Source organism: Abramis brama (genome assembly GCF_963993115.1).
Source record: "Abramis brama genome assembly, chromosome: 25".
Classification (NCBI taxonomy): domain Eukaryota; kingdom Metazoa; phylum Chordata; class Actinopteri; order Cypriniformes; family Leuciscidae; genus Abramis; species Abramis brama.
In genome coordinates, this window is record NC_139987.1 from 10,951,705 (window position 1) to 10,969,159 (window position 17,455).

At 37.7% G+C, this 17,455-nt stretch overlaps 3 protein-coding genes across 4 annotated transcripts in view; all 3 read left to right on the plus strand.

The window, feature by feature from the left end:
- Positions 1 to 644: 644 nt before the first annotated feature.
- Positions 645 to 3,207, plus strand: LOC311076872 (protocadherin alpha-2-like; the record flags this gene model as incomplete). The annotated part of the gene is made up of 1 exon (XM_084105388.1): positions 645 to 3,207. Exon 1 carries the CDS (start codon positions 700 to 702, stop codon positions 3,205 to 3,207), a length of 2,508 nt encoding a protein of 835 aa, XP_083961514.1. The 5' UTR covers positions 645 to 699.
- An 808-nt stretch (positions 3,208 to 4,015) lies between these two features.
- Positions 4,016 to 17,455, plus strand: part of LOC311076811 (protocadherin alpha-C2-like) — an 85,546-nt gene continuing 72,106 nt past the window's right edge. The window contains exon 1 of one of the 2 annotated variants that reach the window (XM_084105242.1): positions 4,016 to 6,294. In XM_084105242.1, coding sequence (XP_083961368.1) covers positions 4,066 to 6,294 — 2,229 coding nt within the window. In that variant the 5' untranslated portion in view covers positions 4,016 to 4,065. Of the gene's footprint in view, positions 6,295 to 7,717; positions 10,125 to 17,455 lie in introns of those variants that run through there. The other variant, XM_084105238.1, reaches the window with a different exon arrangement.
- LOC311076822 (protocadherin alpha-2-like) lies at positions 10,867 to 13,464 on the plus strand. The gene has a single exon (XM_084105299.1). It carries the CDS (start codon positions 10,963 to 10,965, stop codon positions 13,369 to 13,371), a length of 2,409 nt encoding a protein of 802 aa, XP_083961425.1. The 5' UTR covers positions 10,867 to 10,962; the 3' UTR covers positions 13,372 to 13,464.

Sequence of the window (17,455 nt, forward strand, 5' to 3'; positions counted from 1 at the left end):
TAATATATAAAAAGGAAATATCGTATTATTTAATTTGATATTTTATTACGCGCATCCTATATAGTATTCTAAATGTACTTAAGATAATACATTGGACTGCTTTGCCAAATTGGAAATAATATTTAAATTTCTCACTTGTTGTTAAGTTAAGATACATTTTAGTTTTGCAAATTAGTTAATTATCTCGTGACTTTGGAAATACAGTACTGGAATAATGACCTTATCATACAAACTTTTTGTATTGTTTTTATTTAAGGTTTAACTGTAGCCTATGTTGTATTTAAAGAGCAAAATAACTTCAGTACCATGGACAGCGATAATGACGTATATTCCTTCTCAATATTTGTATTTACCGGAATACACAACACAATATATATTTTTTTCTATTTCGTAATGATTGCGTAGATATGAAGGTTTAAATTTGAATTACAGATACGTTTAGTTGACTCTTTGTTTTATAACAAAATCTATGAAGTAATATTTCATTGTTTCATCACTGTTACAACACATGGTGGCACTGCAGACCATGACTTTGAGAGTCATCTGAGCTCCTCCTTTACAGCAACAGAATATGCGTTGAAAGGGTGCAAATAACCAAGGCTTACAGTAGCTTCTGCGTCGTGATTTCGGATTGTATCGAGAGAGGTTTATTTAGTTGTTTTAATCGCTTTAAATAGCAGGACATTTTCTTGCACAATCATGGATTTCACAGGATATTATGGCTTCTGGATCGTTTTATTTCTGTTATGGAAATCTTCGCTTGGCCAGATTGTCTATTCCATCTCCGAGGAGGTAAATAAAGGAACCGTGATCGGGAATATTGCAAAAGACCTCAAGATGAGCGCTCAGGAACTGGAATCACGCATGTTTCAGATTATGCCTGGATCAAATGCAAAGTATTTTGATGTAAATGTGAAAACGGGGTCGCTGTTTGTCAAAGACAGGATTGATCGTGAGGAGTTGTGTGGCTCTAATCAGAAATGTACATTGAATTTAGAGGCTCTTGCTCAGAATCCGCACAGACTTTATCGGCTTGAAATTATAATTGTGGATGTGAACGACAATGCTCCTTTTTTCCCCGACAGCATGTATGTTGTGAATGTTACAGAGATTACAAATGAGGGGGAACGATTTCCTCTTCCAATTGCAAAAGATTCAGATGTCGGCAGTAATTCTCTGAAAGATTACAAACTCAGTTCAAATGAATATTTTTCTTTAGATGTTCATAGCGGGCAAAAGAGTATTTCTGCTGAGCTAGTACTACAGAAAGCTTTAGACCGAGAGAAACAAGCCGTTATTCACTTAATATTAACCGCTGTTGACGGAGGAAAACCTCCTAAATCTGGAACATTGAGTATTGTTGTTGACGTCATGGATATAAACGATAATCAGCCTATTTTCAGTAAACCTTTATATAAAGTTAAAGTAAAAGAAAACACACCAATTGGAACCAAAATAATTTCTGTTTCTGCCAGTGATTTGGATGAGGGCATCAATAGTGAAATTCAATATTCATTTCATGGAAATACCGATGAACTGAAACTGTTTAGCATTAATTCTAACTCTGGGGAAATTGTTGTTCAAGGACAAATTGATTACGAAGAAGATTCTGCAATTGAACTCCGTGTTCAGGCGAGAGATAAAGGCAGTCCTCCAAAAAGTGCACACTGCAAAGTTTTAATAGAAGTTGTGGATGAAAATGATAATGCACCAGAGATAGTTACGACTCCTCTGTTGGAAAGTGTGAAAGAGGACGCAAAACCGGGAACTGCAGTTGCTTTAGTCACAGTGTCTGATAAAGATGGAGGTAAGAATGGCATTGTTCACTGTGCGCTGAAAGGCTCGTTTCCTTTCAAACTGGAGACGTCATATAACAATCATTATTCTCTAGTGGTAGACGGACCTCTGGACAGAGAGAGTGTTTCTCAGTATAACATCACAATTACAGCTTCAGATGAAGGAACTCCGGCTCTTTCCAGCAGCACTGTTATAACTGTACATATCTCTGATGTTAATGACAATGCCCCACATTTCCCAGCACCCGTTATTAACGCTTTTCTAAGTGAGAATGGTCAAGCTGGAGGACTCGTGACAAAAGTGACAGCTGATGATTCAGACACTGGTGAGAACGCAGAACTTTCATATTCACTGTTAGACAGTTCCAGCTCCAGTGTTCCTGTAACAACACTGATCAATATAAACTCTTTGAGTGGAGAAATATTCAGTTTACAATCATTTAATCACGAAGAAACAAAAAGATTTCAGTTTGAAGTGATGGCAACAGACTCTGGTGTTCCTCCTCTGAGCAGTAATGTGACTGTAAATGTGTTTATTCTGGATGAGAATGACAACAGTCCAGTTATTTTACCGCCTTATTCTGACCCTGGATCAGTTAATACTGAGAACATTCCCTACTCTGCTGAAGCGGGATACTTTGTAGCCAAGATCAGAGCTGTTGATGCTGACTCTGGATATAACGCTCTTCTGTCTTATCATATAAGTGAACCCAAAGGAACGAATCTCTTCCGCATTGGAAGCAGCACTGGACAAATAAAGACTAAGAGACGAATGAGTGACAATGACTTAAAAACTCACCCACTTATTATTACAGTGTCTGATAATGGAGAGCCATCACTCTCAGCGACTATGTCCATGGATGTTGTGGTTGTTGAGAGTCTGGATGACATAAAGACATCATTCAGAGAAGTTCCTGTTAAAGAGGAGAGTTTTTCAGATCTGAATGTGTATCTGCTCATCGCTATCGTCTCAGTATCAGTCATCTTTTTACTGAGTCTCGTGGGTTTGATAGCAGCTAAATGCTACAGGACAGACGGCAGTTTCAGCAGGTACAGCGCTCCAGTGATCAGCACCCATCCAGACGGAAGCTGGTCCTTCTCTAAATCTACTCAACAGTATGACGTGTGTTTTAGTTCAGACACAATAAAGAGTGATGTAGTCGTTTTCCCCTCGCCGTTTCCACCAGCAGACGCGGAGTTGATCAGCATTAATAGTGGAGAAGACACTTTTACGCGCACTCAAACTCTTCCTAACTCAGAGAAGGTAAGACACTGCAACTTGCTTGTGTATTGCAATCACTGCTTGACTTGCACAATTACATTGTTAGAAACGATTAAGTTGAATGTTTGGATTTTATACACTCTCATTACAGTTCATTTTCCAGTTTACATGTCTATGGGAATAATATAAAAAAATAAATATCGTATTATTTAATTTTCTATTGTATTACGTGAATCCTATATAGTATCCTAAATGTACTTAAGATAATACATATACTGGACTGCTTTGACAAATTGGAAATAATATTTAAATTTATCACTTGTTTTTAAGATGATGCATTTTAGTTTTGCAAATGAGTTCATTATCTCGTGACTCTGTCAATACAGTACTGGAATAATGACCTTATCATACAAACTGTTTGTAATATTTTTTTTTTATTATTTTTTTTTTTATGGTTTAGCTGTGGCCTATTTTGTATTTAGCAAAATAACTTCAGTACCACGGACAGCGGTATTGGCGTTGTATATTCCTTCTCAATATTTGTATTTACCGGAATACACAACACAACATTTTTTTCTATTTCGTAATGATTGCGTAGATATGAAGGTTTAGTTTTGAATTTATTAAGATGTAGATACGTTTAGTTTGCTCTTTGTTTATATGAAAGTGTATGAAGTAACATCTCATTGTTTCATCACTGTTACAACACATGGTGGCACTGCAGACCACAACTTTGAGAGTCATCTGAGCTCCTCCTTTACAGCAACAGAATATGCGTTGAAAGGGTGCAAATAACCAAGGCTTACAGTAGCTTCTGCGTCGTGATTTCGGATTGTATCGAGAGAGGTTTATTTAGTTGTTTTAATCGTTTTAACATTAAATAAATCGCAAGACATTGACTGCACAATCATGGATGTCACAGAATATTTTGGCTTCTGGATAGTTTTATTTCTGTTATGGAAATCTTCGCTTGGCCAGATTGTCTATTCCATCTCCGAGGAGGTAAATAAAGGAACCGTGATCGGGAATATTGCAAAAGACCTCAAGATGAGCGCTCAGGAACTGGAATCACGCATGTTTCAGATTATGCCTGGATCAAATGCAAAGTATTTTGATGTAAATATGAAAACGGGGTCGCTGTTTGTCAAAGACAGGATTGATCGTGAGGAGTTGTGTGGCTCTAATCAGAAATGTACATTGAATTTAGAGGCTCTTGCTCAGAATCCGCACAGACTTTATCGGCTTGAAATTATAATTGTGGATGTGAACGACAATGCTCCGTTTTTTATTGACACGACGTATGTTATAAATGTTACAGAGGATGCAAACGAGGGGGACAGATTTCCTCTTCCAATTGCTAAAGATTCAGATGTCGGCAGTAATTCTCTGAAAGATTACAAACTCAGTTCAAATGAATATTTCTCTTTAGATGTTCACAGCGGGCAACAGAGTATTTCTGCTGAGTTAGTACTACAGAAAGCTTTAGACCGAGAGAAACAAGCCGTTATTCACTTAATATTAACCGCTGTTGACGGAGGAAAACCTCCTAAATCTGGAACATTGAGTATTGTTGTTGACGTCATGGATGTAAACGATAATAAGCCTATTTTCAGCAAACCATTATACAAAGTAAAAGTGAAAGAAAACACACCAATTGGAACCAAAATTATTTCTGTTTCTGCCAGTGATTTGGATGAGGGCATCAATAGTGAAATTCAATATTCATTTCTTGGACATGGAAATACCGATGAACTGAAACTGTTTAGCATTAATTCTAATTCTGGGGAAATTGTTGTTCAAGGACACATTGATTACGAAGAACGGCCTGCAATTGAACTCCGTGTTCAGGCAAAAGACAAAGGCAGTCCTCCAAAAATTGCACACTGCAAAGTTTTAGTAGAAGTCGTGGATGAGAATGACAATGTGCCAGAGATAGTTACGACTCCTCTGTTGGAAAGTGTGAAAGAGGACGCAAAACCGGGAACTGCAGTTGCTTTAGTCACAGTGTCTGATAAAGATGGAGGTAAGAATGGCATTGTTCACTGTGCGCTGAAAGGCTCGTTTCCTTTCAAACTGGAGACGTCATATAACAATCATTATTCTCTAGTGGTAGACGGACCTCTGGACAGAGAGAGTGTTTCTCAGTATAACATCACAATTACAGCTTCAGATGAAGGAACTCCGGCTCTTTCCAGCAGCACTGTTATAACTGTACATATCTCTGATGTTAATGACAATGCCCCACATTTCCCAGCACCCGTTATTAACGCTTTTCTAAGTGAGAATGGTCAAGCTGGAGGTCTCGTGACAAAAGTGACAGCTGATGATTCAGACACTGGTGAGAACGCAGAACTTTCATATTCACTGTTAGACAGTTCCAGCTCCAGTGTTCCTGTAACAACACTGATCAATATAAACTCTTTGAGTGGAGAAATATTCAGTTTACAATCATTTAATCACGAAGAAACAAAAAGATTTCAGTTTGAAGTGATGGCAACAGACTCTGGTGTTCCTCCTCTGAGCAGTAATGTGACTGTAAATGTGTTTATTCTGGATGAGAATGACAACAGTCCAGTTATTTTACCGCCTTATTCTGACCCTGGATCAGTTAATACTGAGAACATTCCCTACTCTGCTGAAGCGGGATACTTTGTAGCCAAGATCAGAGCTGTTGATGCTGACTCTGGATATAACGCTCTTCTGTCTTATCATATAAGTGAACCCAAAGGAACGAATCTCTTCCGCATTGGAAGCAGCACTGGACAAATAAAGACTAAGAGACGAATGAGTGACAATGACTTAAAAACTCACCCACTTATTATTACAGTGTCTGATAATGGAGAGCCATCACTCTCAGCGACTATGTCCATGGATGTTGTGGTTGTTGAGAGTCTGGATGACATAAAGACATCATTCAGAGAAGTTCCTGTTAAAGAGGAGAGTTTTTCAGATCTGAATGTGTATCTGCTCATCGCTATCGTCTCAGTATCAGTCATCTTTTTACTGAGTCTCGTGGGTTTGATAGCAGCTAAATGCTACAGGACAGACGGCAGTTTCAGCAGGTACAGCGCTCCAGTGATCAGCACCCATCCAGACGGAAGCTGGTCCTTCTCTAAATCTACTCAACAGTATGACGTGTGTTTTAGTTCAGACACAATAAAGAGTGATGTAGTCGTTTTCCCCTCGCCGTTTCCACCAGCAGACGCGGAGTTGATCAGCATTAATAGTGGAGAAGACACTTTTACGCGCACACAAACTCTTCCTAACTCAGAGAAGGTAAGACACTGGTGATTTCTCCTTACATACTATTATTTATTTGAAAAAATAAATAAATAAATAATCAAGCTTGAAGAAATTGTTTAGTTCTCATTACATTTGTTCTGGAATTTGAATTATGTGCCCATTACTCTATCACAGTAAAGCCGCTTTGGAACAATCTACATTGTTAAAAGCTAAATGAAGATGTCTTGACTTGACGTTTTTTATGTTATTGCTGATCAAATGGTAGAAGAAAAAAATATGCGCACACATACACTTTCTTCCATTGGAAAGAAAAGATACTTATAGCTATATCTCTACTTATTTGTGGTAAAAGCTCATTGTTGACTTTTTATTACCTTTGAAGATATTTCAACATTCAGAGCCACTTGTTTAACAGATTCTGGAATCCTGATAATCCACGTTGCATTTTGCTACTGCATATTTAAATATTATCATGTGCAAACCTTTTGCCAACAATGATGGAGGATTTTTTTATTATTATTTCCATTTTCCATTAATTATGTATAAAAAGCGCCTTTAACTTTCATTAAAAATTAAGTATTTTTTTTCTATTTCAGCAAATAGAAAAAAAAATGTTCTTTCTGAAAATGTAGACCGTCAACCTCAAGAGGTCAAGCTAAATTTTAATGTTTGCTGTTTTATATATATATATATATATATATATATATATATATATATATATATATATATATATATATATAAATTGTATAGTTTGCAACCTAAATTTAGGACTTATTCACAAAACCTTTGCAAAAACCTATTCACGTGGTGATGGTGATGGTTATCATTTCGTGTTTGTCTTTTCAAAGTATCAGATTTCCTAAAGCAGAATTTCAGAACTGGACAGCGACAACTGCGCTTATAGAGTGTCACATCCCTTTGATAACTGCCATTTTTTGTCATCACAGTTTATTTTGTCAATGATTTAAACACGAACCTACTAAGTTAAGTCTTTCCTCTTTACGAATGTGTATTTAATTTTGAAAAACATCTACACTAGATTATGTAATGGTTATTAATTGTGGAATTGAAATAGGTGTTTATTGTGGAATGTGATTAAACAGTTCATCTGATATTTAAGATAATATAATCCCACAAACCCTTCCTTTCCTCTCTGTTGTATTTTGTCGTGGAAGTGAGTTTTAAAAATCAAAAGCACACATTACAGAGCTTTTATTTCCTTAAATGTGAAGCTATTCCTGGAGAAACTTTAATAATGCACTGCGATTCCATTAGAAACCACCTGGAGTCGCTGTTAACCGTGAAAATTTAGAGCACCATAAATACTCGCGTATTTGTATATCTCCTCCTTCCAAAGCACCATTCTCAAACCACCTCGTATCAGCATTGTCGTCTTCGGTTGTGTAGTGAGCCACAATTCAGCTGGTCTCATTTGCTTTTATTAAATATTTGTTTGTTTGTTTTACATTTTGAATTGTTGGTTTTGAGCAGAGATGAATCTATATGTTGGATCCATATGGACTGCGATTCTGCTGTCTTATTGTTGGACTTTATCCTCCGGTCAGATTGCCTATTCAGTCTCAGAGGAAGTGAATGTGGGAACCATTGTCGGCAATTTAGCAAAAGATCTTCACATCAATGTGCTGGAACTGGAACCTCGTATGTTTCAGATTGTATATGGAACCAACAAAAGGTATTTTGGGGTGAATGTAAAGACTGGGACTCTGTATGTGAATAATCGAATTGATCGAGAATCGCTTTGCTCTGCTGATGAGAAATGCACGATGCTTTTAGAAGCGATGGCTCATAATCCACTGAGTCTATATAGAATAGAAATACATATAATTGACATCAACGATAATGCGCCATCGTTTCCGATTAGCAGTCAGGTACTGAACATAACAGAAGTCTCCTCTCTTGGAGAGAAATTTTCTCTTCCTTTGGCTGAAGATCCGGATTCAGGCAACAATGCGGTTAAATCCTACAAGCTTAGTCCCAACGAACACTTTTCTCTGGATGTGCAGAACGTAGAACAGAGTGTTACTGTCGAACTGGTGCTGATTAAAGCTTTAGATCGAGAAAAACAGCCTGTCGTTCATCTAACACTGACTGCTGTTGATGGAGGGAAACCTGCGATGTCTGGAACATTAGAGATAATAGTCAATGTTTTGGATTTTAACGACAACTCTCCAGTTTTTAGCAAATCTCTTTACAAAGTGAAAGTGAACGAAAATATTGCTCTGGGTTCCCAAATCATCTCCCTTTCCGCCTCTGATTTAGATGAGGGAATAAATAGTGATATAATATTTTCTATTGTCAAGCAAGGCAGTAGCAAAGCGTCAGATCTGTTTTCAATTGATCCAGATAGCGGACTTATAACAGTTAAAGGTAATATCGATTATGAAGAAAATGCTGCTGTTGAGTTGAGGGTGGAGGCTAAAGATAAAGGCCAGCCTCCTAAGAGTTCACAGTGTAAGGTGTTAGTTGAAGTAGTTGATGTGAATGACAATCCGCCCGAGCTGATGGTGACTTCTTTGGCCAGTACTATTAAAGAGGACTCAAAAGTCGGAACAGCTGTGGCTCTTATTACAATCTCTGATAAAGACGGAGGTAAAAATGGAATAGTGCACTGCAGTATTGTAGGTCAGGTGCCGTTTAAGATCGAGTCCTCTTATAAAAACTACTACTCTTTAGTTGTAGATGGAGCACTGGACAGAGAAGAAATTGCCCATTTTAATATCACAATAATAGCTTCAGATGAAGGGACCCCTTCACTCTCTAGTACCAGTGTTATCACGGTTCATATATCTGATGTGAATGACAATGCGCCACGCTTCCCAGAAGCTGTGATGAACGTGTTTCTAAAGGAAAACAGCCCATCAGGTGCCATTATAACGACAGTGACCGCGCAGGATCCAGATATCAACACGAACGCTCATATTTCCTATACTTTAATTAGCGGAGACAAAACTGTGATTCCATTGATATCTATGATTGACATAAATAGTGAGAGTGGAGACTTATACAGTAAACAATCATTTAACTACGAAGACCTTAAATCATTTCAGTTTGAAATTCAGGCGACAGATTCGGGTCTTCCATCACTAAGCAGCAGCTTGACAGTAAATGTTTTTATAACTGATGAGAATGACAACCGTCCGGTTATTTTACCGCCTTATTCTGACCCTGGATCAGTCAATACTGAGAACATTCCCTACTCTGCTGAAGCGGGATACTTTGTAGCCAAGATCAGAGCTGTTGATGCTGACTCTGGATATAACGCTCTTCTGTCTTATCATATAAGTGAACCCAAAGGAACGAATCTCTTCCGCATTGGAAGCAGCACTGGACAAATAAAGACTAAGAGACGAATGAGTGACAATGACTTAAAAACTCACCCACTTATTATTACAGTGTCTGATAATGGAGAGCCATCACTCTCAGCGACTATGTCCATGGATGTTGTGGTTGTTGAGAGTCTGGATGACATAAAGACATCATTCAGAGAAGTTCCTGTTAAAGAGGAGAGTTTTTCAGATCTGAATGTGTATCTGCTCATCGCTATCGTCTCAGTATCAGTCATCTTTTTACTGAGTCTCGTGGGTTTGATAGCAGCTAAATGCTACAGGACAGACGGCAGTTTCAGCAGGTACAGCGCTCCAGTGATCAGCACCCATCCAGACGGAAGCTGGTCCTTCTCTAAATCTACTCAACAGTATGACGTGTGTTTTAGTTCAGACACAATAAAGAGTGATGTAGTCGTTTTCCCCTCAACGTTTCCACCAGCAGACGCGGAGCTGATCAGCATTAATAGTGGAGAAGACACTTTTACGCGCACACAAACTCTTCTTAACTCAGAGAAGGTAAGACATTGCAACTTGCTTGTGTATTGCAATCACTACTTGACTTGCACAATTACATTTTTAGAAACGATTAAGTTTAATGTTTGGATTTTATAAACTCATTACAGTTCATTTTCCAGTTTACATGTCTATGGGAATAGTAAAAAAAAGGAAATATCGTATAATTTAATTTTATATTTTATTACGCGCATCCTATATAGTATTCTAAATGTACTTAAGATAATACATTGGACTGCGTTGTCAAATTGGAAATAATATTTAAATTTCTCACTTGTTGTTAAGTTAAGATACATTTTAGTTTTGCAAATTAGTTAATTATCTCGTGACTTTGGAAATACAGTACTGGAATAATGACCTTATCATACAAACTGTTTGTATTGTTTTTATTTAAGATTTAACTGTAGCCTATGTTGTATTTAAAGAGCAAAATAACTTCAGTACCATGGACAGTGGTAATGACATATATTCCTTCTCAATATTTGTATTTACCGGAATACACAACACAATATATTTTTTTCTATTTCGTAATGATTGCGTAGATATGAAGGTTTAAATTTGAATTACAGATACGTTTAGTTCACTCTTTGTTTTATAACAAAATCTATGAAGTAATATTTCATTGTTTCATCACTGTTACAACACATGGTGGCACTGCAGACCACAACTTTGAGAGTCATCTGAGCTCCTCCTTTACAGCAACAGAATATGCGTTGAAAGGGTGCAAATAACCAAGGCTTACAGTAGCTTCTGCGTCGTGATTTCGGATTGTATCGAGAGAGGTTTAGTTGTTTTAATCGTTTTTATATAAAAAAATTTGCAAGACATTGACTGCACAATCATGGATGTCACCGAATATTTTGGCTTTTGGATCATTTTATTTCTGTCTTTATGGAAATCTTCGCTTGGCCAGATTGTCTATTCCATCTCCGAGGAGGTAAATAAAGGAACCGTGATCGGGAATATTGCAAAAGACCTCAAGATGAGCGCTCAGGAACTGGAATCACGCATGTTTCAGATTATGCCTGGATCAAATGCAAAGTATTTTGATGTTAATGTGAAAACGGGGTCGCTGTTTGTCAAAGACAGGATTGATCGTGAGGAGTTGTGTGGCTCTAATCAGAAATGTACATTGAATTTAGAGGCTCTTGCTCAGAATCCGCACAGACTTTATCGGCTTGAAATTATAATTGTGGATGTGAACGACAATGCTCCTTTTTTCCCCGACAGCATGTATGTTGTGAATGTTACAGAGTTTACAAATGAGGGGGAACGATTTCCTCTTCCGATTGCAAAAGATTCAGATGTCGGCAGTAATTCTCTGAAAGATTACAAACTGAGTTCAAATGAATATTTTTCTTTAGATGTTCATAGCGGGCAAAAGAGTATTTCTGCTGAGCTAGTACTACAGAAAGCTTTAGACCGAGAGAAACAAGCCGTTATTCACTTAATATTAACCGCTGTTGACGGAGGAAAACCTCCTAAATCTGGAACATTGAGTATTGTTGTTGACGTCATGGATATAAACGATAATCAGCCTATTTTCAGTAAACCTTTGTACAAAGTTAAAGTAAAAGAAAACACACCAATTGGAACCAAAATAATTTCTGTTTCTGCCAGTGATTTGGATGAGGGCATCAATAGTGAAATTCAATATTCATTTCATGGAAATACCGATGAACTGAAACTGTTTAGCATTAATTCTAACTCTGGGGAAATTGTTGTTCAAGGACAAATTGATTACGAAGAAGATTCTGCAATTGAACTCCGTGTTCAGGCGAGAGATAAAGGCAGTCCTCCAAAAAGTGCACACTGCAAAGTTTTAATAGAAGTTGTGGATGAAAATGATAATGCACCAGAGATAGTTACGACTCCTCTGTTGGAAAGTGTGAAAGAGGACGCAAAACCGGGAACTGCAGTTGCTTTAGTCACAGTGTCTGATAAAGATGGAGGTAAGAATGGCATTGTTCACTGTGCGCTGAAAGGCTCGTTTCCTTTCAAACTGGAGACGTCATATAACAATCATTATTCTCTAGTGGTAGACGGACCTCTGGACAGAGAGAGTGTTTCTCAGTATAACATCACAATTACAGCTTCAGATGAAGGAACTCCGGCTCTTTCCAGCAGCACTGTTATAACTGTACATATCTCTGATGTTAATGACAATGCCCCACATTTCCCAGCACCCGTTATTAACGCTTTTCTAAGTGAGAATGGTCAAGCTGGAGGTCTCGTGACAAAGGTGACAGCTGATGATTCAGACACTGGTGAGAACGCAGAACTTTCATATTCACTGTTAGACAGTTCCAGCTCCAGTGTTCCTGTAACAACACTGATCAATATAAACTCTTTGAGTGGAGAAATATTCAGTTTACAATCATTTAATCACGAAGAAACAAAAAGATTTCAGTTTGAAGTGATGGCAACAGACTCTGGTGTTCCTCCTCTGAGCAGTAATGTGACTGTAAATGTGTTTATTCTGGATGAGAATGACAACAGTCCAGTTATTTTACCGCCTTATTCTGACCCTGGATCAGTTAATACTGAGAACATTCCCTACTCTGCTGAAGCGGGATACTTTGTAGCCAAGATCAGAGCTGTTGATGCTGACTCTGGATATAACGCTCTTCTGTCTTATCATATAAGTGAACCCAAAGGAACGAATCTCTTCCGCATTGGAAGCAGCACTGGACAAATAAAGACTAAGAGACGAATGAGTGACAATGACTTAAAAACTCACCCACTTATTATTACAGTGTCTGATAATGGAGAGCCATCACTCTCAGCAACTATGTCCATGGAAGTTGTGGTTGTTGAGAGTCTGGATGACATAAAGACATCATTCAGAGAAGTTCCTGTTAAAGAGGAGAGTTTTTCAGATCTGAATGTGTATCTGCTCATCGCTATCGTCTCAGTATCAGTCATCTTTTTACTGAGTCTCGTGGGTTTGATAGCAGCTAAATGCTACAGGACAGACGGCAGTTTCAGCAGGTACAGCGCTCCAGTGATCAGCACCCATCCAGACGGAAGCTGGTCCTTCTCTAAATCTACTCAACAGTATGACGTGTGTTTTAGTTCAGACACAATAAAGAGTGATGTAGTCGTTTTCCCCTCGCCGTTTCCACCAGCAGACGCGGAGCTGATCAGCATTAATAGTGGAGAAGAAACTTTTACGCGCACCCAAACTCTTCCTACCACTGAAAAGGTAAGAAGATCATTGAAAATTCGTGTTTTAATATTTACATCTTAATTATTGTACTCAGCTGTTCGCAATTATTTCTTATGGTTGTCGCAAATGTTGGTTTGGGTTTCACAACGTGGTTGTTTCACTTGATTTTAAAGTTGTTGTGATAAATTATGAATACATTTAATCTGCAGTTTTACCAAGATACTATGAATAATCTTGTCATGCATGCGGGATGTTTTTTTTTTTTTTTTTTTTTTTTGCCGTTTTCAAGTATCAAAACAATTAGAGCATATTTAAAAAAAATAACGTAATAATCGATATAGTTTACAAAACAGAAAATCAACGTCAAACAATTGTAACAAAGTTAAACAGACAGGAAATGTGAAATTAAAATGCGAAATAGAAACGAAATAATAATAATAATAATAATAATAACAATAATAATGCTAATAATTCCGAGCCTAAATACCGATTGGTCAATTCAGCATTCCAACCATTTTATTTGTCATGATATAGTAACTACTTTGACCTCTTCAATATGTCTTGCTCTGCTATGCAACAAAAATAATGATACTCTTTGGGAGTTGCACAGTGTTCTGTCATAACCTGCCCCGTGGAGAATATTGTTAGCCATCTTCTTTTTTCCACCTTTGGACTTTTTTTTTTTCAATTTGCTTGCAGTCTTATTAGCTAATTAGCAGCATTAACAAGTGAATTATATAATAAGTAATCTGTCACTAATATATATTTGGCGGTGCTTTTTATTGTTGAATTACTTTGAAAATCACTATCTTTGTTGGTGTCTCCAAGCATTTTGTTGTCCCTTCAGCTGTTTTGGTTATATATTAGTCCTGTTATGGCATAGTTTCAGCACATGGTGTCGCTGCAGACCGTCAGTTAAAGGTTTAAAGGATTTATTCTGAAGCCTCTCTCAGAATCTTGGTGTTATAGTGTATCTGTCGTTGAGACATGATGATGGTTTCTGTTCCGTCTCGTGTTGTCTGAATGCAAAGAAGATTCTCGTGCGTTTATTTTTTGTTTTTACTTTCATTACGCCAGCTGTGAATCACCATCATGGCATTTACGGGATATTTCGAGTGTGGATTTATATTTTTCCTTTCTTTGCTGGATTCTGCGTTTGCTCAGATCGTCTATTCCGTACCGGAAGAGGTAAATAAGGGAACAGTTGTTGGCAATATAGCGAAAGACCTGAACATAAATGTTTACGACCTGGAATCTCGCATGTTTGAGATCGTGACTGGATCAAATAAGAAGTATTTTGACGTAAATCTGAAAACTGGCGTGCTGTTTGTTAATGAAAGGATTGACCGTGAGGAGATATGTATGTCGAACCAGAAATGCTCTTTGAATATAGAGGCCCTCGCTGAAAATCCTCATCATCTTTACAGGGTGGAGATTAAGATCTTGGATATAAACGACAATGCGCCACATTTTCCTGTTAAAGTATTTACTGTGAATGTTAGTGAAAACGCAAGCCCTGGAGAGAGATTTCCTCTCCCTGTGTCCGAGGACTCTGATGTTGGCAGTAATTCACTGAAAGAGTACAAACTGAGTCCGAATGAACATTTCAGTCTCGATACACTGAGTGAAGACCAGAGTGTGTCTGCAGAGTTAGTGCTGAGCAAGGCTTTAGATCGAGAGAAGCAAGCGACTATTAAGTTAGTTCTCACCGGGACAGATGGAGGAAAACCACCTAAATCAGGAACTTTAAATATTATTATAAACGTCATGGATGTTAATGATAATAACCCAGTGTTCAGTCAACCTCTTTACAAAGTCAAATTGAAGGAAAATGTTGCTTCTGGCACTAAAGTTATCTCTGTCTTTGCCACTGATTTGGATGAAGGAATAAACCGTGAAATTGTGTACTCATTTGTTGGTCATGGAAAGAAGCAAGACCTGTTTTCCATTATCCCTGAGACAGGAGATATTGTTGTAAAAAGGCAAATTAATTACGAGGAGAATCCTGCTATTGAGTTACGAGTTCAGGCTAGAGATAAAGGCAGTCCACCAAAGAGCACACAATGTAAAGTTCTAATAGAAGTTATGGATGAAAATGATAATGCACCAGAGATAACAGTGACTCCACTTCTAAAAACTGTGAAAGAAGACACAAAGTCAGGAACTGCTGTTGCTTTAGTCACAGTGTCTGATAAAGATGGAGGTAAGAATGGCATTGTTCACTGTGCGCTGAAAGGCTCGTTTCCTTTCAAACTGGAGACGTCATATAACAATCATTATTCTCTAGTGGTAGACGGACCTCTGGACAGAGAGAGTGTTTCTCAGTATAACATCACAATTACAGCTTCAGATGAAGGAACTCCGGCTCTTTCCAGCAGCACTGTTATAACTGTACATATCTCTGATGTTAATGACAATGCCCCACATTTCCCAGCACCCGTTATTAACGCTTTTCTAAGTGAGAATGGTCAAGCTGGAGGTCTAGTGACAAAAGTGACAGCTGATGATTCAGACACTGGTGAGAACGCAGAACTTTCATATTCACTGTTAGACAGTTCCAGCTCCAGTGTTCCTGTAACAACACTGATCAATATAAACTCTCTGAGTGGAGAAATATTCAGTTTACAATCATTTAATCATGAAGAAACAAAAAGATTTCAGTTTGAAGTGATGGCAACAGACTCTGGTGTTCCTCCTCTGAGCAGTAATGTGACTGTAAATGTGTTTATTCTGGATGAGAATGACAACAGTCCAGTTATTTTACCGCCTTATTCTGATCCTGGATCAGTTAATACTGAGAACATTCCCTACTCTGCTGAAGCGGGATACTTTGTAGCCAAGATCAGAGCTGTTGATGCTGACTCTGGATATAACGCTCTTCTGTCTTATCATATAAGTGAACCCAAAGGAACGAATCTCTTCCGCATTGGAAGCAGCACTGGAGAAATAAAGACTAAGAGACGAATGAGTGACAATGACTTAAAAACTCACCCACTTATTATTACAGTGTCTGATAATGGAGAGCCATCACTCTCAGCGACTATGTCCATGGATGTTGTGGTTGTTGAGAGTCTGGATGACATAAAGACATCATTCAGAGAAGTTCCTGTTAAAGAGGAGAGTTTTTCAGATCTGAATGTGTATCTGCTCATCGCTATCGTCTCAGTATCAGTCATCTTTTTACTGAGTCTCGTGGGTTTGATAGCAGCTAAATGCTACAGGACAGACGGCAGTTTCAGCAGGTACAGCGCTCCAGTGATCAGCACCCATCCAGACGGAAGCTGGTCCTTCTCTAAATCTACTCAACAGTATGACGTGTGTTTTAGTTCAGACACAATAAAGAGTGATGTAGTCGTTTTCCCCTCGCCGTTTCCACCAGCAGACGCGGAGTTGATCAGCATTAATAGTGGAGAAGACACTTTTACGCGCACTCAAACTCTTCCTACCACTGTAAAGGTAAGACATTGCAACTTGCTTGTGCATTGCAATCAATGCTTGACTTGTAATTTTTTTTTATTATTATTTTTTTAGAAACGATAAGTTGAAAGTTTTGATTTTATAAACTATCATTACAGTTTATATTCCAGTTTAGATGTCTATGGAAATAATAATAAAAAAAGAAATCTCGTTTTTATTTAGTTTTTTATTTTATTACGCGCATCCTAACCCCATACTCAAGATAATACGTAACATACTGGACAGTTTTGTCAATTTGGAAATATTATTTAAATTTCTCATTTGATGTTAAGATGATGCATTTTATTTTTGCAAATTAGTTCATTATATCGTGACTCTGGCAATACAGTACTGGAACAATGACCTTATCATACAAACTGCTGTTTGTATTTTTTTGTATTTAAAAAGCTGTATAAATTCAGTACCACGGACAGCGATAATGACGTTATATATTCCTTCTCGATATTTGTATTTGCTGTAATACAAAACAAAACTTTTTCTGTTTCGTAATGATTGTGTTGATATGATGATTTCGATTTGAATTTATGAAGAAATGTTTTCGTTTGGTTCACTCTTTGTTTTATATAATCCTGTATGAAGTAACATCTCATTGTTTCATCACTGTTACAACACATGGTGGCACTGCAGACCACAACTTTGAGAGTCATCTGAGCTCCTCCTTTACAGCAACAGAATATGCGTTGACGTT